This window comes from Mixophyes fleayi, chromosome 4 (genome assembly GCF_038048845.1).
Source record: "Mixophyes fleayi isolate aMixFle1 chromosome 4, aMixFle1.hap1, whole genome shotgun sequence".
Lineage (NCBI taxonomy): Eukaryota > Metazoa > Chordata > Amphibia > Anura > Limnodynastidae > Mixophyes > Mixophyes fleayi.
Genome location: NC_134405.1, coordinates 227613883 through 227638864, shown reverse-complemented (window position 1 = coordinate 227638864; position 24982 = coordinate 227613883). Strand labels below are relative to the sequence as shown.

Below are 24982 nucleotides of genomic sequence, written 5' to 3'. Positions count from 1 at the left end.
CACTCTACCAGATCTGTGAGCATCTCTTGGGCAGCATGGCAGGAAGCCGTAGTTGAACAGTTCCTTCCATACCTTTACCCAATTCTACAGGATCAATGTCTTTGTTTCCAAAGACACCAGTTTTGGATGAAACTTTTTCTGAGCAACTGTGTCTAAGTGTACCCTCTGCTAGGGGCAGCTTTGGAATGTTCCATGGTTAAGCCATATCCCCCAAATAGGATGAATGAGAAAAGAGGGTCTTTGTACTCACTGAAAAATTAATTTCGTTTTTCACATACATTTCATTAATTTTGGGTGCACTTATGTTCTTTTCTCTCTTTTTGGGTTCAGGGTTGTTCTTTTTTGATTTATTTCCCATCCTATGGGCTTTGTTAGTTAAAAATCCGAGGAGCTACAGTGGATGGTCATACAGGGGAAGGAGCAAAGTTCAAACAAATTTTAGCATAGAATAGGTCCTTACTCCTACACAGCGCACTCTATACCCATCATTAAGCAATGTCCCGTATATCTATTCAGATAAATGGCATTTACAGTGAGTAAAAAAAACCTGAGGCTACAGGAGAGGAAAGGAGTGGCGTAGTAAAGGAGGAAAAACAAGTCTAAGTGCCTAAACTCCTAGTCGCACCTACTATACCCCAATGTCTCGCAGTGTCCCCCAATGGTAGAAAAGAGCAATCCTCTTTTTCTATGATGAAATCCCAAAACTGGTAAATTGAGTAGGGAGCTTTTTGTACTACTGTTGGAGTCAATTCCTGGAAGGAATTGAAGACCTTGAGCTTTACATTTGGTGCAACAATATTTCTGTTTTGTTGTATGAGCAATTTTAATTATACATTAAATAGTGACTAATTCACTACACTATAAGTGGTTTTTCCTGCTGTGTTTTCTGTTCCTACATGTTCTGTGCAACAATAAGGATTAAGTGATCTGCCTGGGAACGCTGCTGGGAAAACCTTTCACACTTCTTTCTATTCTGTTACACTATGACTGCACCTTTTCTTTTGTGTTTATTTTAGTATACAATTATGTTAATCTTCCTTCTGTTCTGTTGGGCCCATCTACCATGTGGGCCACTTTCAGAATATGTTCCAGGACCACTTTTAAGTTCCCAAGCCTCCCCAGACCAACATGTAGACAATCTGAGCATCTAAATGTTATTAAAAACACAGAGTGGTGATGTGAGACTCACATCTACATTGCATTCATCTATTTTACATAGAAATATATATACATATTATTGTGCCAATATACTTGTTTTTGTACCAATCCAGAAATAAAAGCTGCATATGATGAAGAGAAAGGTCACTTGGCAGCGACTGAAGAAAAATTTAAACATTTTACACAGGAGCTAGAGACAAAGTCACAAGTGATTGAAGACTTGAAGACTGAGTTGGTAAATAAAGTAGTTGCTATTTTTAAACAATACACATTAAGAAGGCTGTAACTGAAAGTGTCCACATATGCAAGGATTTTGTATTTGTAGTGTGGTATGTTACTGGGCACCTTTTAACCTTTTAGAGTTATAACTTTTGATTAACATTTCTAAAATTGATGTGGATGTGGACAGCTTAAATGTATGGTAAAGCATATCATCCTATTTCTGTCTATTAGATCCTTTAATGTTGTTAATGTATTTTCTTACAGTATTAAGCTTTTTTTTTTTTTTATTTATTTTTTTTTTTTTTAGAACACTAGCGGAAAATGTGACCCAGTTGTTTCCTAGTTTAAGGTTATGACAGTATAGAGGCCTATTATGCAATCATTTTACAGGCATGTAACGCACGTTGACATTTTTAGTAAGAAAAGAAATCCTGGTAGCATTTTTAGTGGCTTCCTCTCTGTGTATAAAATCACATAATGTGTTGGCGTTTAAAAAGTGTTTTGTTAAATCTTTTTTAAAAATAAAATAAAAAATGAGCTAACCACTTTAAAAATGGCATTAAATATTCATGTGAAGGAGTCTTTAAATATTTTAGGGAATCTCGCTTTGACACACAAAAAAGTGTATATGTGTGTGTGTGTGTGTGTGTAATATATTAATATATATATATATATATATATATATATATATATATATATATATATATATATATATAATTTCTAGTCATGAGACCAATGTAAAAGATAATGACCTTTTAAATATTAAATATGGGTAGAGCCTGAGTTCCTGAGAAATGTTCTAGCCTTATGTATAGTTATAGTCTTGTTACCTCACAGTTACAACGACCTGGAATTGAAGATGTCGCTGTGCTGAAAAAAGAGCTTGTCCAGGTTCAGACGTTGATGGACAAAACATCTCTGGAACGTGAAAAAGAATCGGAGAGGTTGAAAGATGAGTGCAAACAGCTGCATATGCAAAACATTAACTCTGAGGTAAAGCGGGATGGGCTGGAAAATGACATCCTAGAAAAAAGAAAAAATGTAGCCTGCGTTATGTCCTGTATGATCTGTTGTTATCAGTCATGCCATTGCATAGATATATTTACAGCGGATACCCATGGGTTTTGTCAGTCAATGATATATCAATTGTTCCTTAATCACTTTTGTATTCAATTATTGCAGTCTAATCCCATAGTAGTAGATTCAAGTTAAGTCAAATTTTAGGCACATTACCACTACCGCAATTGTAAATAAAGTATTGTGTGTTATCGGCTATCCTTTTATCCTCCATTTGTCATCTACATTCTTGTCATTTTGGAGCTCGAGTTATGTGTATCCATATGTAGCTGGCCTCTAATGTATGTGGATATCCAGTTTCACCAGACAATTCCGTGCATGAATACTGAGCAGTAAATGGTGGTGCACAGAGTTGAAGAAATTACTGTAATGTTTGCTCTGAAATTCATTAGTGTATCCAGGTTTACTCCATCAACATGTTGAACTGCACATCAAGGAGGTTAAAAGCAAATTATTGGTAGTTACTTCTCTCAATAGTATAAAAAAATGGACTAGCGGGCTTTAGAAGGAACTTTGTCCTGTGTTCACAGTCTATTTACTTGCTAGGATATAGGCTTAAAGATTGCCAGCATGAATATCACGTGCAGGGGCATAATGCTGCTCTTTAGAATTTGTATTCATAGTGGCTGCCCTTCATTTGCTTGTTTTTCACCTTTCATCCACCATCTTTGTCATTTTTTTCCCCGTCTGCTTGCTAATGGAGATAATCCCATTCAAGGTAATGTTTTAAACCGTTTTGTTTTATTGCATTTTGGTTTTACCACACGTGAGGATGTTCAACCATAGAAAGGAATCGACTGTCCAGACTGACAAATGTCACACATGGAACTACTCTATATGCAACTTTTTCTTATTATAGCTTGTTGTCATTTCATGGTAGTCAGATTGGTAATCATATGTTTATCTGTCATTGTGGTTGTTTGGGCACAGAATGTGATATTGGGCCTGTTTAGTGATGGCCACACACTTTTATAAAAACTATGTGTGACCATCACTATATTGCCATAAGCATAGTGACTACATTTCAAATGATGTGATTGTCAATTTGCAAACAAAACTCCCACCACTTTTTAGAGGACATTTTACCATGATTAAAGACAAGTAGCTTAAAATAATTGTATAGATTAAAAGTGGTTTTTTTTGCAAAGCCCAATGAACTCCAGTGGAAGTCGGAAATGTTCAGTCCTGTTTAAATGTTAGTGATAATTTCTCGCTCTTACAGAAAACAATTGTTTTAACAATTTCTTTAAATTTATTAATTGGATTGTGTGTGGCATTTTGACTACTCAAAAATAAAATAATTTTATGAACAGCCATGAAAATGTTACCATTTCCAGAAAGACACTGTATAGGACAATGTTACCATATGTCTTTAACCTCTTTTATTCCTGACTATTTTAGCAACTTGTATTTTTCTTTCTTTAGGCCACGATTAGCCAATTAAAAGCTGAGCTTACAAAGGGTCCACAGGAGATTGCAGTGTACGTCCAGGAACTGCAGCAGCTCAGAAGTTCAATGTCTGAGTTATCACAGAAAAATGATGTATGTAACATGCTGCTGAAGTTTGTGTAGAAGCACATTAATAAGTCATTGATTGAAGAATATCTAGTATTTAATATAATTTTTCCTTGTATTCCACTTCACCAGCCTTTATTTAGTTTGTTTGATTACTTGTTTGGAATTTGCTACCTTTCAGTTCCCATCTGGTGTTTATAAACCCCAAGTTAACTGCATATTTAACCATTTCTTTGCTACAATGGTCATTGTCCTTAAATCATCTGCAAAGAACTAATGCCAGGTCAAATGAAAAGTTGAGCATTTGCATTTTACTACCCACAACTGCTTGGTGTAAGTTTTTAAAGCTGTATTCCTTATACTTGTACCAGTTTGGGAAATATCAGTGCTTTCTTGGCATAACAAATTTATACAAAATTTCTAGTACAGTAGAGACTTTCAGTCATGTTTTAGTCTACTACTATATCATATATAGATGCTTAGCATATATTTCTCTTTTAACCTTTTGGTGGGCACGGAAAACACTGGGGTATTGGGGCTGCACTGTGGCTTAGGCACTTTAAATTTGGCTCCAAACATTCCTTCCCCTCTATACTCTCATAGTCTGCGGGGACCGTTTTTTTAAATGTGTCCATCTCTGGCAGCCAGATTTTATAAAAAAAAAATTCTTTCTTCAGTGGCATCCCTGCAGGGAAGGGAGGTAAGGTGGTCTCCCGGAGGAGCCATGGTCTGTTCCTCCTCCTGCCCGCTCCCATCTAGGGACATGACTCCAAGAGGACCCTGTCACTGCTCTCGCACGCAGTTACTGGGATGTCCACCACATTGGGGACTGGCTCCAGACCACACACCATAGCCTTGGCCTTGAAATACAGGAAGGCTGAGGGGGCTGTCTTTTGAGCGGCAGCCATCCCTTTGGTGTTGGGCCCCAATGCTTTCGCTAACCAGAACCTCCTCCTTTTCTGTCCTCCCTCACTGAGGAAAAGCCCGCTAAAAAGATAGACTGCAGGAGCCAACAACTCTTTCTACTCCCTTACTACCCTCTCCAGCTGCAGAGAAGTAATGAATGGGTGGTGGGTGTTCTGCCCTGAACTTTCTGATTGTCCAACTTGGGATTGTGCACTGCAGCTTTCCTCTCTATCTTCCCTCACCTCTCTGTCATGTCTGGTAAGGAGAGTATGTCCAAGGATAAGCCTGAAGTAGGTGCGCTCCTTTTAAATTAATGTAATGTGAAAAATTTGAGAGAGTGCAGTCAGGACAATTAAGATGACTGCGCATGTGAAAAGAAAAGCGAGTCTGGCGCTCTGAAACAAACAATATATAAATCACTATGTGTCAGCATAAACATAAGTAGGATAATTTTGTGCACAATATAGCTATATTGGTAAAAGCTCACCTGCCAACATCAAGGCATCTCCTCAAGGTGTCACAATTAAATCCTTCCTGAGTTTCCATTTTCAAGGCATGCAGCACCTATGAAAGTGGGTCTGACTCCCAAAATACAAATTTGGAAATCGGTGAAAACCAAGGTATGCACTTTTAAATGCATGAAATGCGTACAAATGAATAAAAAAAGAGTAGGGACAGTAGCTAGGGTGTTTGTGTGTCCCAAATGCAATACCAAATTGCATTATCCAGTCTGGGGTAGACACCCTATGTATGTCAGGCAGAGGACCAGTGGCACAATCATATATGGGAGCTCCCACTGAGATGGCAGAGTCAGCCTGGGCTAGATATTTAGGCTGCTCTATTATGGAGCTTACACAGCTTGAAGTACGATCCAGGGAGCCAAGCAGGGACTCCCCTTCCAAGGGAGCTTTGGGAAGCGATACTTCTTTCCCTTGTGGTCTCAACCCAGGCGCCTTCATGCCCCTTTGCAGTACCTGACAAGCCGGCTTGGGCTCAATGTCTGAAGAAGTCTGTGCATGCTTTGGTCAAAGTTTCATCTTTCTTGGAAAGGATCATAGAAACTGCCATATATTCTAGACTGAGGAGGAAAAAAACCTCCAGAATCTGATGCTTCCAGAGAGGGTTCAGACTCTGAATTTATCTTCCACGAAGAAGGTGAGATTACTGAAGACTGACCCATTCTTGTGTCTGGAGGAGGATTGCAGCAGAAACCAGGGAGTAGAGGACTTCGTGTAGGTAGTCCAGCAGGCACTACATTTTTAGAACTGCAAGGAGTCGGAGCAAACATTTGCTGTTTAAGAGGAAGAAGAACAGAATGTTTCCTTCCCTCCTTCCCTTCTTCCTCTCAGTTGGAGGACTCTTTATGTGAAGCATGGACCAAAGCTGCTCTCTCATGCCGGTTACAGTACCTTTTTAGATTGGGTCAGCCAGATGTAGACATGATGGCATTTTGGTTGAACCACAGGACAAAATATCTGAAGGGTTTGTTCGTAGACTCCATGTTTTTACTTGGAACTTTCGTTGATTTGCAGGTTCTCCCTGCAAGCAATGTTTCCATGGGTACTAAATAAGGTAAAAATAAGAGTGCATGGTACTGGACTAGCTGAGAAGGTCATGGTACACAGACATTCTCAACATGGCAGAGGGCATGTCATGGCGTCAACAGGTCTGGTCTTGGAGGCAAAGTAAGGGTCCATTTCATCACCATCGTTTAGCTCGGCTGGCTTTAAGCCAACAGCTGTGGCTGTTGAAGCTACAATCCTCAGAGCTAAGGCTTCTCTGACAACGTGGTTCAGACTAGGCTCAAGTCTAGGAAGTCTAGAAGTCTTTCTGCCAATCACAGGAAATTGTATGTGTGTTAGACTTAATTCTACTGGCGTAAATGGAAAGTGGGCTCCATATTCCAACCTAATCAGGACATTATGATAGGTAAGATTACAGAAGAGGGGGGTCTCTTCACTATATGGAGATTGTCAGAGCCTTGAGAACCTATGTCCTTAGGACCCATTAAGGGTGTCCATATTGCATTTCTATTTGTTATCATTATAAGAAAACAATAATTTAATTCCTGGTGTGGCTAGCTGCTTTTTGTGAGCACAATAAGTTTAACAAAATCTATTCTGGTTCCCGCTCTGCAGATAATTTTCCTAGGACTTCTATTCAATACTATCCACAAAGAGTACTCTTACCAGAGGATAAGATCTGCTCATTACAGAAACTATTAAAGTGTCTATTACCTGCCAGACATTTCTCGATTTGAAAATAGTGTCAGCCTGGGGCAGTTTAGAACTGTTAACAAATTGGAACAAATCTCATTGCGCATTAAAGCATATTTGATGATAACTTGATAATCAGGCTGGAGAGGCTCTTACCGACTCAACAAGGACAACCTCTCCAAGTGTCTACCATTCATGATGTGGTACTGGACAATTGTCACAACAGATACCAGTCTATAGGATGGGGGTAGGTTAGCCTGCAGTACCTCAGGACGGTACTGCAGAATATTCTAATATTCTAATTTTGTTGGCTTTCCATTTCTAAAGGGAAAGCCAATAAAATTCAATCCAACCATGCTACAGCGGTGTCATCAATCACCAGGGAGGCACCAAAAGCATCCTGGCAATTAAAGAAGTCAAGGAAACGCAGGGCAGAACTCAAAGTTCCGTCAATCTTCAAGGTTTTCATTCCGTGAGTAGAGACCTGAGAAGTGGACTTTCTCAGAAGGAGCACACTAGATTCTGGAAAATGGAGTCTTTATCCTGAGGGATTCTTTCAAATTGTTGAAAGGTAGGGTTAACTGGATTTTGACACGATGGTTGAACCACAAAGTAGACTGTTACTGTACAAGAACAAGGTACACAAGAGCGTCTCTATTAGATGTCGTGTCTGCTACATAGAACTTTCATCTGCTTTACATCTTTCATCTTGTAGCAATGCCACTAAGGGTTCTAAATAAATTGAGAAGAGAGAGGCTCCATGCGATCCTGGTTGCTCTGGATTGACCAAAGATGTCTTGGTATGCAGAAATTTTAAAAATGGCCAGTGGTCCATCATGGTGTCTGTTATTCTAAGATTCATTCCATCATCAGAATTATTTGGCTTTAACGGCTTGACTGTTGAAACCATTATTTTTTAATTTAAAGATCTATCTGCTAGCAGTGATCGAAGTAGAGGTGTATATGGTGATATGCCATACCACCACTTCTACTGCTTCAATTATAAAACTATCAAATTCCATCAATTACATTTCTCACACCACCACTTCTAAATTTTCACTTCGACCACTGTCTGATATGGTAATAGAAACTATACTGAAAGCTATAATACCATATTCAACGAAAAAGTACCATAGAGTTTTCAAGATTTACATCTCTTTGTGCAAGAAGAAAGGTCTGCCTACTGCTTTAAGTTGCAGAGATTGCTTCAGTTTTACAGGAGTGACAAGAGAATGGCTTAAGACCGTTTCTTAAAAGTGCAAGTTTCAGCCCATTCAGTCGTTTTTCAGAGATGACTGGCACTAGGCCCGGAGATTTTTGCAGGGAGTTCTACATGTCCAACCACCATATGTTCCTCCCATTGCTTCTTAGGATCTTAGTCCTTGTTCTAAAGGCTTTACAGCAGGCCTGTCCAACCTGCGGCCCTCCAGGTGTTGTGAAACTACAAACCCCAGCATGCTTTGCCAGTAGACAACCTGTTTATAGCTGGAAGGGCATGCTGGGACTTGTAGTTTCACAACATCTGGAGGGCCGCAGGTTGGACAGGCCTGCTTTACAGCATATCGTATTTGAACCTTTAAATTCTCTACAACTACATTTTCTTATTTGGAAGATTTTGTTTTTAATAGACACTTTCACTGCAAGAAGAGTCTCCGAGATAGTGCCTCTATCTTGCAAACTTCCATTCATTGTCTTTCATGATGACATGGTGGTTTTACTTACTAATCTCTCATTCCAACCAAAGATTGTACCAAAATTTCACATAAATCGGCATATAGTAATCCTTAGACTCAGAATCAAGCACTCTTCAGATGTAGAAAAATCCTTTCTTCTGCTGGATGTGGTCAAGAGTCCTGAAAATGTATTTGGCTATGACCGCAAGTTTCTGTAAGACAGAGGACCTAGTCCTTTGCAATGCTGAAAAGTGGTTGATCTGCAGCTAAACAGTCTGTCACTAGATGGATTACCTAAGTAATTTGGCCAGCATACATTTCAACATGTCGGCCTGATCTCAAAAACGTGAGCGCACATTCCACCAGTTTGGTGAGTACTGCTTGAGCAGCGCGGCATGGGGCCTCGGTGGAACAATTGTGCCATGAGGTACATGGTCTACTGTTCATACATTCACTAAGTTCTCCAAATGTAATGTTTTTGCATCCAGGGACTCTAGTTTGGGTGTAAAGTTTTGATCCAAGTAACCTCAGAGCGTTCCCTCACTTAGGGGCAGCTTTGGGAACTCCCCATGGTTCCAGTGTCCCCCAATGGATGTATGAAAAAAAGAGATTTTTGTACTCTCATTAAATCCTTTTCTCAATGTCCATTAAACTACCCAGTCATGGTACACTCTGGTTGTGTTCCTTGTTTGACTTTACGGTCTATGTTTCAGAGGGCTAATTCCTCTCTTTTGTTTTCTCTCTCTCATTTCCCTGTTTATTTTTTATTCTGCTCCTAATTTGGACCTTGGTTAGAAAATAACTGACACTTTCCTGCTGGGGATATAGAGGGGGGAGGAGCTTATACTTCATCAGGTTTTCCTTAAAGTGTCCAGGATCCTGCGCACACCTCTATATCCCATGGTTTGTGTCCCCCAATATACTAAGGGGGACACTGGACGACCGCACTTTATGCCCTTTTTCTTTCCTTTTCTTTAAGGTTCTATATTCCTGTTGTTGGAGAACGTGTGTTCTCTCCTCTCGTTTGTTTTCTCCTTTATTTTATCTTTGTCCTTGGAGCTTTATTAAAAAAAATTACTGAAGGTTTTGGGTGCCAAATTTAAAGTGTCCAAGCCCCAGTACATCTTGAATGCTCCAGAGTTTCCAGTGTTCCCCAATGGATTTGGAGAAAAGGACTTAAAATGAGCTGTAAGAACATGTTGTAGCTAGAGATCATCTGGTAACATTTTGTCACGTTACAAAACATAATATTTTGGAATAGATGCATGTTCAGTTAGGATACATATAGCTGTAAAAACAAATCTGTTAATTGGAGGGTAATGTATCCAGACACATCAATAAGTCTGTATTGTTCATTTTACAGAGTTTGATGGAGAAACTGTTAAAGAAGGAGTTGGATTATACTCAGATGGAAGAGAAACACAATGAAGAGATCATGTCCAAGAAGAACCTTCAGGTTAATCTTAATCAGAAGGATGTGGAGTGCCACCAGCTCCAAGCACGACTGTCTGCCAGTGAGGCCTTGTTGCAGACTCTCAGAACTGAGATTACTGAGAAGGGAGAAGCCACCCAAAAATTAAAAGAGGAGCTGTCTGAGGTGGAGACTAAACACCAACATCTCAAGGCTGAGTTCAAACAGCTTCAACAGCAGCGGGAAGAGAAGGAGCAGCATAGTCTGCAGCTGCAAAGTGAGATTAACCAGGTGACACATCTTCACATTATGTATTTGTGTAAGAGACAATCTTTAGCTGAGTACTCCTTCACGTTTACTCAAACTGTTACAAATGACATACCTTAGCTTTTCAACACAAATATCCATTTCATGCAATATTTCTGATCACCACAAGTACACAGTCTATAATAATGCAGATCATTGACTGGTACTTGGTCTGTTCCTGTAATTTCATCCTGCAGTTACAAACATATATTTGATATACAAGATCTTGCCCTGGTGCATATACCTTTTTAGATGTATTGACTCATAGCTTTTTTTATTATTATTTATTATTATATTTTGTTTTTTTACTGCAGTTACATAATTCTCAACTAAAATATGACTTTGTTGAGACACCAGGTACTAATCCGTTTTATGCAATTACACGGAGTACTGTTATGCTTGTTAGTGTAAAAATCTTTAATTTATTCTTTTAACTGGAAAGGGCAGTATTACAGTATTAGGCCAAATCAGTGGCTTTAAAGTGATAGAATTTTTTTAGGCATATTGCTACTTCAGGGAGGTGAAATGATAAATTAAAGGACCGAGATATGGTACAATTCACCCTGTTCTATCACAAAAAATATATTTTTAGCTTTAGCTGCACCTCAAAGTTTGTGTTGTTAATTTTGACATCTATACGATGGGATGTGTGCTCTTCATTTTCCAAAGCTAATACAAGTAGTGTCCTTTTTCACTTCTGTGATATTCCTTCCTGTGTATCCGTTGTAGCGTAATTTGATAATACCCATAAATCCTGTAGTGTTTGTTAATAACTGTACAAATAGAACCGGGATAGATTTAAAAGAAAGTTGACCTGCAAATGGCGTTTTCAGTTGTTATTTATGATGATTTAAAGTAATGTAAACCATGTTAACATGATTAACTGGTTGTATATGTCATTAATCAATGGAAAGTACCTGGCAGATCACTCAAGTCTATGCTTTAGCTCCACAGCAAATTACTAGAGACAGAGCGCCAGCTAGGGGAAGCACATGGAAGGCTCAAAGAGCAGAGACAGCTGTCTGCCGAGAAACTGATGGACAAGGAGCAGCAGGTGGCGGATTTGCAGCTCAAGCTCTCACGTGCTGAGGAGGAGGTCTGGATGTTTGCTCTGCATTTATATTTCTAGCTACTGCCTGTCACTGAATGTCTGTCTGTAGCTTTCACCTTCTGTATAGTGTTTAACATTCTACATCAACTTACTTTGCTAGATGTGTACTGCAGTTAACAAATAATTTATACAGCGGAATATTTGCACTTATTGCATACTATTACTTGCAAATAAGTACAAATTCTACCACTCTTTTTACAACTGAAATGTCCCATTTTAAAAAAAAACAGAAGTAATGAAGTTATATAGATAGTATGTTTTAAATATGGATCCATCAAGTTCAACCTTTCATAAAGTCTAATAAAAAAGTGATTAATTGCTATAATAGACAGATAGACAGACTAATGTAGCTTATTATTCATCACAGGTTCTATATTATATCTATCTATCTATCTATATTTCTCTTTCATCCGGTCTGGGGGACACTGCTTACCATGGGGTTGTGGCGGGAGCTTGGGGAGTTGGCACCTAACTAGTTAAACTTTAGTACTGCCGACAGACCCCTCCCCTCTACAATCCCCCTGCCCCCTCTTGTTCAGGTTTTTTTTTAGGTGCCCTGGAGTTGGGCAGTGGTTTTTAGTACTTAGTGTAAATTTAATAAATTTTATTTCTTTTATTGAATTTTATTTTTTTCCACAGATGGCAGCGCTGGAGTGTGTTCTACTATAGAGAACACACTCACAGCAGGGCAGCGCAGGCATTCCCCTGTCAGATGAGAGCCAGCGGCTCTCACTGACAAGGACTGGAGGAAAGGAAGATGGGTGCCTGATTGAGGAGTGACAAGAGGTCTCAGGGACCGCTTCACTCCTCCAGGCTCCCCGATAACCGGCGCTGCCATTACAGGCATAGAGCGCCGGTTATCGGATACTAAGAACGCCGGTGGCCATCTTGGAATCGCTCACTCGGCGCTGAAGGGAGAGGAGTGTAAGGGGGCCATACCAAGATTCCCCCCTCATACATAGGAGGGGGGCGTCGGGTATCTTCGCTGCGGAGACCTCTGTCTCCACTACTCTGCCACGCTCACAGGAACATTTTTATTTTTGGAGATGGATCGGCATTTTGGAAGGGGGGGAGCTAGAACATGGAGTTCCCCCCTCCTTCCAGAGAGAGAGATGGTCTTTCCCAGGCTTCTGGCGCCAAGACAAGCCCGGAAGAGTGAACAGAGCTGAGGGAGAAAGCACAGGACTGCTGTTGGACTTCTCCCCTTTTGTGGCCTATGGGCTAAGTATCACCTTTTAATTAAACACTTATCTAATGTTTTAATAACTGGGCTAGTAGGATTTACATTATAGTCTCCTACTGGTTTAAATACTTTATGGTGTTTAACTATTACAAGTACAACTTTTATATAAGGAACAGTTGATTACTTGTTTTTTCTCTCTGTTATTCCATACATTTCTCTCTCCCTCTCTCCCTCTCTCTCCCTCCCTCTCCCTCCCTCTCTCCCTCTCTCTCCCTCCCCTCAGCTAGATTTATAGTTTAGTCTGTGTGTTTGGTGTGCCTTCCTTTACAAGAATGACAGATAAGGGAAAGGGCCCCATGGCTAAATACTTCACATGTTCAAAGTGTCATGTAAAATTACCTCGTGGGTAGAAGGACCCTTTGGCGCTCTGCATGCGAAGCAGGGGTTCCCACTGCGCAAACCCAGCAGGTTTCAGCCCCACCGACGGAGGAACCGGCCTGGGTGGCCTCCCTGACACAGTCGGTTTCCTCCTTAGCTCAGATGGTTTTTCAATCAAATCAGTTGCTAACTACTGTAGCAACTTCGGTGGCTAATAATGCTAACACACAGACCTCCCGGCTTACTCAGGTTCGAGTGGATCGGGTTTGCCGGGACCTTCCTCATTACAGCCTGACCCAGCCCCTGTTGCTACAGAACCGGCATGGTCTACAGCTTTTATAAAGGGTTTGCACAAGCTTAACCAGTTGCTTGATTCCTCTAATATCCCGCCTGCTAAAAGAAAGAGACCTAGATCGGTAAATCCCCTTATGGTCCTTTCAGACTCTGAAGAAGGCTCTGAGGATGAAGGGGAAATTTTTTCGGATCCTGACCAGATACATCTATTGGAACAGGAAGACAATCCCAAAAGCCAATTTGTTAATGACTTGGTTTTAGCGGTTAGACAGGCGTTGGACCTCCCAGAGCCGGAGGATCTTGCCCCCAGAGACAGAAGTCTCTTTAAGAAAGTTAAGAGAAAGGCCATCCATTTTCCCCCTTCTGCAGAGCTTAGGGAGATTGCTAAAGGGGCATGGAAGCAACCTGAAAGAAGGTTTACTATTCCTAGGAGGTTCTCTTCCCTGTAGCCGTTACAGGAGGAAGAGGTGTTTCGCTGGGAGAGTATTCCCAAAGTAGATATCCCTATTGCCCGCTTGGCAAAGCATACCTTACTCCCAGCTCCTGGTTCAGCGTCCCTTCCGGACGCCAATGACCGCAAGGTTGAATCCCAGCTTAAATCCATATTTGCGGCTGCGGGTTCTTCTTTCAGACCTACATTTGCCTCAGCTTGGGTGGCTAGAGCCATGGAAGCATGGGCAGACCAGCTGGCAGAAGCCTTACAGGACTCCGAACTTCTTCCCCTAGCCTTGCATTTAAAGGAGGCTTCGGGGTATCTTTATGAGGCGGCCCAGAACTCAGCGGCGGTTTCCTCTTCCATTCAGGCGGCCTCTATTTCAGCAAGGAGGACTTTATGGCTGAAATCCTGGGAAGGCGATGCGGAATCAAAAAGGTCCGTTGAAACTATTCCTTTTTCTGCAGCAGGTTTGTTTGGCCCGGAATTAGATACCCTTATTTCCCAGGCAACAGGGGGCAAAAGCACTTCCTTGCCAGTATATTCTAACAGGAGCCGCACCCCGCGGGGCAGCTCTTTCCGTCAGCCCTTTCGGGGGACCTCCTTTCATAGGGGACAGTCCTTTAGAGGCAGACAATCAAATTCTCGAGGCTCCTCTACCAGGGGAAGGTCTTCGTTTGCAACTAAGCGCCAGGCCTCCAAGACCCAGGAGAAGCCTGCGTCTTGACGACCACCCTGTACCGCAGGGGGCGCCAGTGGGGGGACGTCTGTCTCTGTTTCGGGAACAGTGGGCAGCGTCTTCCCAAGATCCTTGGATTCGGGGAATTATTTCAGAAGGGTACAGGATAGACCTGTTGGGGCCGGCTCCACAGCGTTACTTCCAGACCCCGCTACCCCGGGATCCATCAAGAAGACAGGCTATACAGGATTGTGTTGCTTCTCTTCTGCTTCAGAAGGTCATCTGCAGGGTTCCAGATTGCCAGAAAGGTCGGGTTTTTATTCCAACCTGTTTCTAGTCAAGAAGCCGGGCGGCTCCTTTCGTCCCATCCTAAACTTAAAGGGCCTCAATGTACACTTAAGGGTGGACAGATTTCGGATGGAATCTCTGAGGTCGGTGATAAACGGCCTAGAGAAGGATCAGTATATGGCGTCCATAGATATAAAGGACGCATACCTCCACGTTCCCATTTGGATCCACCATCAGTCCCTTCTCCGATTCTCAGTGGGATCATTCCACTACCAGTTTCGGGCCCTCCCCTTCGGCCTCTCAACAGCGCCATGGGTCTTCACGAAAATTATGTCAATAATGGCAGCATGTCTTCACCTGCAGGGAGTTCAGGTCATCCCTTATGCGGACGACCTACTCATCAAGGCTTCCTCAGAGAATTGCCTACGTCATCACTTATCCCTCACCCGGGCGGTTCTCGAGGGCCACGGTTGGCTGATAAATTCAAAGAAATCCCAGATGGTTCCGTGTCAGCTCATGGTTTTCCTGGGACTCATCATGGACACCAGCAAACAAAGAGTGTTTCTCCCTGTAGAGAAGATCAACTCTATTCAGACTGTAACTGCTCAGGTTTTGTGTTCCCCCAGCCCCTCAATGCATTTGTGCAATGAGGCTACTCGGAAAGATGGTGGCCTCCTTCGAGACCATTCCCTTCGGTCGAGCCCATTCTCGATGTTTCCAGTGGGATCTATTGTCGAAGTGGTCAGGATCACACCTACACCTGGAACTTCAGAAGATCTCTCTATCTCCGAGGGCGAGAGAATCTCTTCAGTGTTGGCTGTTTCAGGATCACATGAAAGTGGGCAGATCTTTCGCTCCATGGTCGTGGATCATAGCCACGACGGACGCCAGCCTGAAAGGTTGGCGGGCGGTAATCCTGCACCTCCGACTCCAAGGACGTTGGTCGGTTCAGGAATCAGCCCTATCAATAAATGTATTGGAATTGAAGGCCATTCTCTTGGCCCTCCGGGAAGCACAGTCCCTTCTTCAGGGTTCAGGGCCACCCGGTCAGAATTCAGTCCGACAATGCCACGGCCGTGGCATATGTCAACAGGCAAGGAGGAACCAGGAGTGCAGCTGCCATGGATATTGCAGCCCAAATATTGGTTTGGGCAGAGCAATATGTTCCGGCAATATCAGCAGTTTTCATTCCAGGAATAGAAAACTGGGAGGCGGACTATCGAAGTCGAAACCAGATGATGCCAGGGGAGTGGTCACTCCACCCGGAAGTCTTCCAGTCTCTGGTTCAGAGGTGGGGTCTTCCGGACATAGATCTCATGGCCTCCAGGCACAACAGGAAGGTTCAAAGGTTTTGCACAAGGGCAAGAGATCCCCTAGCGGTGGCAGTGGATGTCATGACTATGTCATGGGAGTTCAGGATGTGATACCTGTTTCCTCCGATTCCCATGCTTGCTCGCGTCCTCAAACGAGTAAGGCAGGGCGGTCTGCCAGTAATTCTAGTAGCTCCCACTTGGCCGCGCCGAGTGTGGTACGCAGACACAATGCCTATGGCGGAAGGACCGGGGGTCCGCCTTCCGTATCGAGACGACCTTCTTCTGCAGGGTCCATTCCATCACCAGAGTTTACCTCAGCTCAGTTTAACGGCATGGCTGTTGAAGCCAGCCTCTGGAGGGCTAGAGGTTTTTCTTCCAGTGTAGTTAACACATTGATGCATGCTAGGAAACCAGTTTCATCTCGCATCTATCACAGGATTTGGAAGGCCTACATTAGATGGTGCGAAATTAGGACATGCAACTCGTCCTTCTTTTTGTATCCCTCGCTTGTTAGCTTTTCTTCAGGAGGGCCTGGAAGCAGGTCTCAGATTAGGTTCCCTAAAGGTCCAGGTATCGGCACTTTCAGTATTTTTTTCATATGAAATTAGCTGATTTGCCAGATATTAGGCCTTTTCTCCAGGGAGTCTTGCACATACAGCCTCCTTATGTACCTCCTACAGCTCCATGGGATCTCAACATGGTACTGGATATGCTCAAGGGGCCTCCATTTGAGCCTTTGAGCGTGGCAGATTTAAAGTGGTTGACCTGGAAGGTCCTCTTTCTTTTGTCTATTGCATCAGCTCGTAGAGTTTTCGAATTAGGAGCCCTGTCCTGTAGGGAACCATATTTGGTTTTCCACGAGGACAGAGCGGTGTTAAAGACCCTCCCTTCTTTTGTCCCTAAAGTAGTGTCAGCTTTCCATCTTAACCAGGAAATTGTAGTTCCGGTTTTCTCATCTACTTCCCATTCGGATCAACAATCCATGGATAAGTTAGATGTTGTTAGGGCTCTCCGCATTTATGTCAAAAGAACTTCCCAGATTAGACGTACTGACTCTCTGTTTGTCCTTTATGACGTTAATAAGAGAGGCTGGCCAGCCTCAAAACAGTCCATCGCAAGATGGATTACGTCTACTATCAGGCAAGCTTATATAAAGGCTAACCGTCCTGTGCCGGAGAGACTTACAGCCCATTCCACCAGATCGGTAGGGGCATCGTGGGCAGCAAGGAATGGAGCTTCTGCAGACCAGCTTTGCAGGGCAGCCACCTGGTCCTCTGTCCACACCTTTACAAAATTTTATCAGTTCAATGTTTTTGCATCAGCTGATGCAGATTTCGCTCGGAGTGCTTTACGAGCGGGATTTTCAGAGTAGCCCCTTAGGGGGCTGCTTTAGAACGTCCCCATGGTAAGCAGTGTCCCCCAGGCCGGATGAAAGAGAAAAGAGGATTTATGTACTTACGTTAAATCCGTTTTTCTGATTCCTGCTGGGGGACACTGCGATCCCTCCCTTCTGTTTTTCTTCTGTGTGCTCTTGTTTGACTGCCCTTTTCTCCTTGGGCTTTTTAAAACTAACTGAACAAGAGGGGGCAGGGGGATTGTAAAGGGGAGGGGTCTTTCGGCAGTACTAAAGTTTAACTAGTTAGGTGCCAACTCCCCAAGCTCCCTCCATAACCCCATGGTAAGCAGTGTCCCCCAGACGGAATCAGAGAAACGGATTTAACGTAAGTACATAAATCCTCTTATCTATCATGGTTTCTAGATGCTTTCTATAGAAAACCAGTAAAATCTGTAAAGGAACGTGTATACCCACACCCACATGATCACTCTCCCTATAGTGCTGGTGGCTTCTGAATGGTGAAACGATTGGTGTAGGGTCCCCTCCTTTACCATTGGTAATGTCACAAAACAGCATAGCCTTTAAGGAATCTTTCCTCTTACACTTACTTTATTATCTGTCCTGCGAAAGGCAAAATGATGATATATACTGTGTGCATCTGAGCTTTCTATGTATACTACTGTTTTTTTATTTTTATTTTTGTTTTGTTTCTTTTGTGCATGATTGAAAATGTTAGCATGCTTGTCCAAGAAGAAAAAATACTATATTATTTTAGTTCAACACTCTTTTTGTATTTCCCATATTGTGACTGTTTATCTTTCACTTTCAGCTGTTTATTACCTGTGCATTTTGGGTAATTAAGTAATCCAAGACTTCAGCTATGTTTGACGATCAACCGCAGACCGTGAATTTAATTTTAATGCTCATGGTGTAAATGACAAAATTTAGGCAGGTTTAGAGTCTATTTTATACAGTCTGGTGCTTTTTCTTTAGCTTAAAGAGAAAACTTCTACAACAACTGACCTACAGCATCAACTGGAGAAAATAAGACAGCAGCATCAGGAGCAGCAAACACTACAGCAGACTACTACATCTAAACTGAGGGAAGCCCAGGTAAACACATATCACTGAATTATCTATAGCTATTAGTAATGCAGATAAAGTGCAAACCGGCTGTGTGCTAGGTAGATTAAAGAAACAGTAATCCAAAAATAAAAGTGAAGACATGAGTGACAGGATCAGCATCCAATTTCGCAATTTACGTAGCTAGCCATATTGGATGAGAGCAGGCAGCTAGGGCATGGGGGGCCTCCTAGTGTAGTTGGAAGACTTTCTCACACACTGGGCAACAGCGGTCATTTGCCAACCACATTTATCAACATGCCAGATAATTACTTTATTGCTATTCTTTAGGATCACTATTGAGCATCAAGTTTGTTTTAAGGCCCAACGCACTGGAATGTTGACCCAGTTGTGTGTGTGTTAATCACTCAGTCTAAAGATGTTTTTAAAATAAATGTATTTGCATTTGATCTTGCAGGGAGCCATAATGCCAGTAACAAATGACTTGCATTCTGTTAGATATAAATTGTGTGTAATCCTGAGATAAATTACTGTATAGTGGTCTACTTTGTGTAAATACGGTTTAGTACACATATTATTATTATTGTTATTTTCCTTTAATCCGATAACAGCATATCCATCATTTGTTTTTGTTACTTAATCTCAATGCCTCACGCTTTTATTGCAATCATGCCTTTCAGCGAGGCCACAGAACAATCGAGTACAATTAGTATACACACGTGGTCAAATTTCTTAATAATTCAGTTGTTTGGTGATCCTACTGAACTGGCCAAAGTGATTAATTGATCATTAGTATCCATTGCTTTACTTATTTGTCTTGTCGATTTTTAGATTTTAAAACCTACCATTAGATTAGTTTACCTGCATATCTAGATGGTAAATTTCTATTGTTGCCTCCTTTAAAAGTCCCTTAATATTGTCTGAGCTATAAAGGTCTAGTATCCTATCTCTAGTAGAGTGTACAGTCAATGTCCAAAAGTTTTAAGAATGACACAAGTATTGGTTTTCACAAAGTTTGCTGCTGTGTTTTTAGATCTTTTTTTCAGATGTTGCTGTGGTATACTGAAGTAAAATTACAAACATTTTATAAGTGTCAAAGGCCTTTATTGACTATTGCATTAAGTTTATGCATAGAGTCAATATTTGCAGTGTTGACCCTTCTTTTTAAAGACCTCTGCAATTCGCCCTGGCATGCTGTCAATCAACTTCAGGACCACATACTGACTGATGACCGCCCATACTTGCCTAATCAATGCTTGGAGTTTGTCAGAATTTGTGGGTTTTTGTTTGTCCCCTCGACTCTTGGGTGGAGCGGAGGTGCCGTGTAGGTCCTCCTTGTCTGCCTGCTCCCTCTGCCGAATTTAACCCTCCATTGGAGCCAGACACAGTTGTTGGTGGCTGGGGTCTGTCCTCCATGTACAGAGAGCATGCTGTCTGCACACACTGCGTCTGGAGGGTTGGCAGCAGGTAAGTGAAACTCTCTCTAGGCATAGTGCTGTGAGAGAGACATTAGAAATCGCAGTGGGTTCCCTGAGCTGGCTGTTTTTTCCTAAAAGCAGTCTGTTTAATTGGGTAGAGATAAGAGTTCTATTTTTAGCTCAGGGAACAGGGTCAGGCAAGGGTCACTGTCTCAGTGAGCCCTGCTAGGCTATGTATTGGTTGAGTTGTTTGTCTGTCTTAGACGTTAGTCAATCCAGAGCTGGGCCCTGAGGGGGGGGAGTGTTTTCCTCTTCGGCACTTCCCCGTGGTAGCCTTTCACTCCTCGTGTGTAGACACCTGAATAGGCAGCCATTTCAAAAGCTCCTGCTTCTCCCCTTTTCTATCCTGTATACTGTAAGGTAAAGGGTTGGGGGTGGTGTGTCTAGCCTTTGTATTTTTACACACTAAGGAGCTTTTGGCTGTATTGCAGGCTCACTTTCTCTTGTAGTTTGTGTGCTGCTTTTTATCTGTATTGTGTGTATTTCACTATACTTTGAACATGCCTGAGAGGGAAAAATCTACACGTGGCAGGGCTGGTGCTACTATGTTAAGTTTCACCTGTGCTGTATGTCATGTTAAGTTACCGTCTGGGCAGCCAGGAACACAGGCTCTGTGTGTGTCCTGTCGGCCCACGGAGACTACTCCTGGTGAAATAGTTGCTATCTGTTCAAACACGGAGGAGCCTGCTTGGGCTCGGTCTCTATTTAATACGGTGGAACTGCTTGCTCAGAAGGTACAGTCTCAGGCTGCTCAATCTTCTGATTTTGCTTCCTTAGTTCAGGCTTTGCCTGTTGCTGCTCCAGTGCATTCTGTAGAACCAGCCTGGGTGCAGGGTCTTGCATCCTCAGTACAGGGTCTGGTAGCGGTCTCTTCCTCTTTGGAGAGGATGATGCAGTCGGCCACACCGCTTTCCTCACGTAAACGGAGGCGGATGGCCGCCTCTTTTCTGGGACATGAATCTGAATCTGATTGTGGTTCCCAGGAAGAGGGTGAGTTACCGCTGGGCTCTGACATAGATGCTGCTTCTCTGGTGGAGGTTCCATCAGATCGTCAGAGTGTGGAAGAATTAATTCAGGCTGTGCGTCAGGTACTTGATATTCCTGAGGACCAAGTGCCTGAGGCTTCTGGATCCTCTCTTTTTGAAAGATGCAAAAAGAGGGAAGTGGTTTTTCCGGCCTCTCCCCACTTGGAGGAGTTGCTGTTGAAATCTTGGACTTCCCCAGACAGGAAGTTTCAGGTGACTAAGCGACTGCAGTCCTGTTATCCATTTCCCCCTGAAGTTCTCGCTAAGTGGGCGACTCTTCCTCAAGTGGATGCAGCTGTGGCGAGGTTGGCAAAGGTAACTACTATTCCTCTGCCTAACCAGGCCACTCTTAAGGATGGTGCAGACCGGAAGGTTGAGACCGTTCCTAAGTCCATTTTTGTAGCAGCGGGTGCTTCTTTGAGGCCTGCTTTAGCATTAGCACGGGTTAACAAATCTGTTGATCGCTGGTCGGAACAGTTGTCAGAGGGTTTATTGGCAGTTAGGCCAACCTCTGAATTGATTCCTTTAGTGGAACAGATTCAGAGGGCAACGGATTATTTAGCTGAAGCTGCTATGGAAGCGGGGACAATGGGAGCGCGCATTTATGCCTTGGCAGTTGCAATGCGTCGGACTCTCTGGCTAAAGTCCTGGGAGGCTGATGTAGAGTCCAAAAAGGCTCTGGAGTCCATTCCCTTTTCAGGAGGTTTTCTGTTTGGACCTCAGCTGGATTCCTTTATTAGTTATGCATCAGGAGGTAAGAGCACTTTCCTCCTGGTCAGTGTTCCCAAGCAGAGGATGTCCAGATTTCGGGCCTTTCCTTCCGCAGGTAGGTCTCGAGGACAGTATTCCTCAGGACAATCCTCCAGAGGTCAAACATCCACCCCTAGAGGTGGTTTGCAGCGGGGACGTCAGGCCTGGTCTGCGCGTCGTCCAGCTGCAGAGCCGGCAGACAAACAGTCTGCATGACAGGGTTTTTACTCCTCCGCTGTCATCAGTGGTGGGAGCCCGTCTTCTGCGGTTCAGGGATCGGTGGTGTCAGTCCACTACCGATGTCTGGATTCGGGGAGTGGTGAGTCAGGTTTACAAGATCGATCTGCTCGGTCTTCCTCCCAGACGGTTCCGTCATGTCCAAGAAGGCGATTTGGCTTTAACAGAGGCGATTCAATCCCTTCTGTCTTCCGTAGTGATTATTCCGGTTCCTCATTCTCAAAGAGGTTTGGGGTTTTATTCCAATCTTTTTCTTGTTACAAAACCCGACAGCTCCTTCAGACCGATTCTCAATCTAAAGGCTTTGAACACTCGGGTCAGAGTGCCCAGCTTCAAGATGGAATCTTTACGCTCTGCAATTCTCGGCATGGAACAGGGAGAATTTATGGTGGCTCTAGACATCAAGGATGCATATCTCCATGTGCCCATTTGGAGGGGTCATCACTCCCTGCTGAGGTTTGCGGTTCGGTCAGAGCACTTCCAGTTTCAGGCTCTTCCGTTCGGTCTTGCCACAGCTCCACGAATCTTTACCAAGATCATGGCGGTTATGACTGCTTTGCTAAGGGCCAAAGGGATTATAATTATCCCCTACCTGGACGATCTGCTTCTAAAGGCAGATTCTTCTCAGAAGCTTCTGTTGCACATTCAGGTAGTAATCCAGACCCTGGAGTCGTACGGTTGGATTATTAACTTCAAAAAATCCAAGTTGATCCCATCCCAGCGGATGGTGTTTCTCGGTCTCCTATTCGATACCCATCTGAGACGGGTATTTTTTCCTCAGGACAAGATTTTAGCCTTACAGGGGATGGTGAAAACCCTGTTGATGGTAAGGCGACCTTCCATTCATTTTGCGATGAGGCTTCTGGGCAAGATGGTATCGTCATTCGAAGCGATCCAGTTTGCTCAGTTTCATGCACGGCAGTTTCAGTTGGAACTTCTGTAGCAATGGAACAAATCTCATCGCAATCTGGCGAATCAGGTTTTTCGCCTGTCTCCGCAGACGCGTCAGTCGTTGATCTGGTGGCTACACAAGCAGAATCTCACCACGGGCCGCTTGTTCTCAATTTGGAATTGGATTCTGATTACAACAGATGCCAGCCTTCGGGGTTGGGGGGCTGTATGTCTTCAGGCTCAGTTTCAGGGGCTTTGGACTCACAAGGAGTCCAAGCTTCCAATAAATGTCTTGGAACTGCGCGCAGTGTTTCACGCTCTAAAAAGTGCGCAAAATTTGCTGCAGGGAAAGCCAGTAAAGATCCAATCGGACAATGTCACAGCAGTGGCATATCTCAATCTTCAGGGCGACACCAGGAGTCCTTTGGCCATGAGGGAGACTCACAGGATATTTCTGTGGGCCGAAACTCACGTTTCGGCACTCGTTGCCATATTTATTCCCGGAATAGAAAATTGGGAAGCAGACTTCCTAAGCAGGCAGACTCTGCATCCAGGGGAATGGTCTCTCCATCCGGAGGTGTTTCAACAGTTGGTGGTGAAATGGGGTCAACCGGATGCCGCTACTGTTCCCGTGCAAGAGATCCCGGGGCAGTCGCGGTAGACGCTATGTCCGTCCCTTAGAAGTACCGCTTAGTGTATCTTTTTCCTCTGATAGCCATGTTTCCACGAGTACTGAAAAAGGTGAAGAGAGAGGGTGTTCCAGTGCTTCTAGTAGCGCCGGATTGGCCGCGCAGGGATTGGTACACCAACGTGCTCTTCATGGCAGGAGGTCGGTCGTGGCGGTTGCCGATACGCCCAGATTTACTAACCCAGGGTCCCTTTTGTCATCAAGGTTTGCATCGTCTGGCTTTAACGGCGTGGCTGTTGAAGCCAGGATCTTAAGAGCTAAGGGGTTTTCGAGTCGGGTTGTTCAGACCATGCTTCGTGCTCGAAAGCCGGCTTCAGCCAAAATATATTATCGAGTCTGGAGGACATATATTGGTTGGTGCGAAAAGAAGGGGGTATCCTACATCTTCTTTTCGTCTGGCCAGGTTACTCAGGTTCTTGCAGGATGGCTTGGATGCAGGTTTGCGTCTTAGTTCTCTTAAGGGTCTGGTGTCAGCTCTTTCAATTTTCTTTCAAAGAAAACTCGTTGTTATACCTGATGTGCAAACTTTCATTCAGGGTGTTCTCCATGTTCAACCTCCTTATATTCCTCCGGTTCCACCATGGCATTTGAATTTGGTGTTGAGGGCTTTACAGCATCCGCCATTTGAGCCTTTGAATTCAGTAGATTTCAAATTTCTTACTTTGAAAACGTTTTTTCTTTTAGCCATTTCTACGGCACGCAGAGTTTCAGAGCTTGCGGCTTTGTCTTGTAAGCCTCCTCTGCTAGTTTTTCATGAGGATAGGGCAGTTCTTCGAACTAAGCCCTCCTTCCTTCCTAAGGTTGTCTCTAAGTTTTATTTGAATCGGGATACTGTCATCCCGGCTCTAACTGATTCCTCGTCTTCCGATAACGATGACTCTATTCGTTATCTTGATGTTGTTTGTGCCTTGCGAATTTTATGTTAAAAGATCTCAGAAGTTACGTAAAACTGAGGATCTTTTGATTCTTTACGATGCTCACAAAAGAGGCTGGCCAGCTTCTAAGGTGACCATTGCTAGGTGTATTATGGCTGTTATCCGTCAGGCTTACAGTGGGGCTGGGGAGCCTGTCCCAGATAATCTACTGGCGCATTCTACAAGATCTGTAAGTGCTTCCTGGGCGGCACGCCATGGTGCCTCCAGTGAACAGTTGTGTAAAGCGGCCATGTGGTCTTATGTACACACTTTCACAAAGTTTTACAGATTTAATGTGTTTGCCTCTAGGGATGCAAGTTTTGGGAGAAAGGTGCTTTGGGCCGTTTCTTCTGAGCGTTCCCTCCTGTGAGACAGCTTTGGGATGTCCCCAAGGTCCCGGTGTCCCCCAAGGGATGT

General features: G+C 43.4%; 1 protein-coding gene across 4 annotated transcripts in view; it reads left to right on the top strand.

Moving 5' to 3' along the window:
• The window catches only part of EEA1 (early endosome antigen 1), a 107008-nt gene that overhangs the window by 24754 nt on the left and 57272 nt on the right, over window positions 1-24982 (top strand). For 3 of the 4 annotated variants that reach the window (XM_075209395.1, XM_075209394.1, XM_075209396.1), the window contains 6 exons: window positions 1272-1393; window positions 2218-2373; window positions 3883-3999; window positions 10131-10469; window positions 11431-11580; window positions 18493-18612. In XM_075209395.1, coding sequence (XP_075065496.1) covers window positions 1272-1393; window positions 2218-2373; window positions 3883-3999; window positions 10131-10469; window positions 11431-11580; window positions 18493-18612 — 1004 coding nt within the window. Of the gene's footprint in view, window positions 1-1271; window positions 1394-2217; window positions 2374-2982; window positions 3176-3882; window positions 4000-10130; window positions 10470-11430; window positions 11581-18492; window positions 18613-24982 lie in introns of those variants that run through there. The other variant, XM_075209397.1, reaches the window with a different exon arrangement.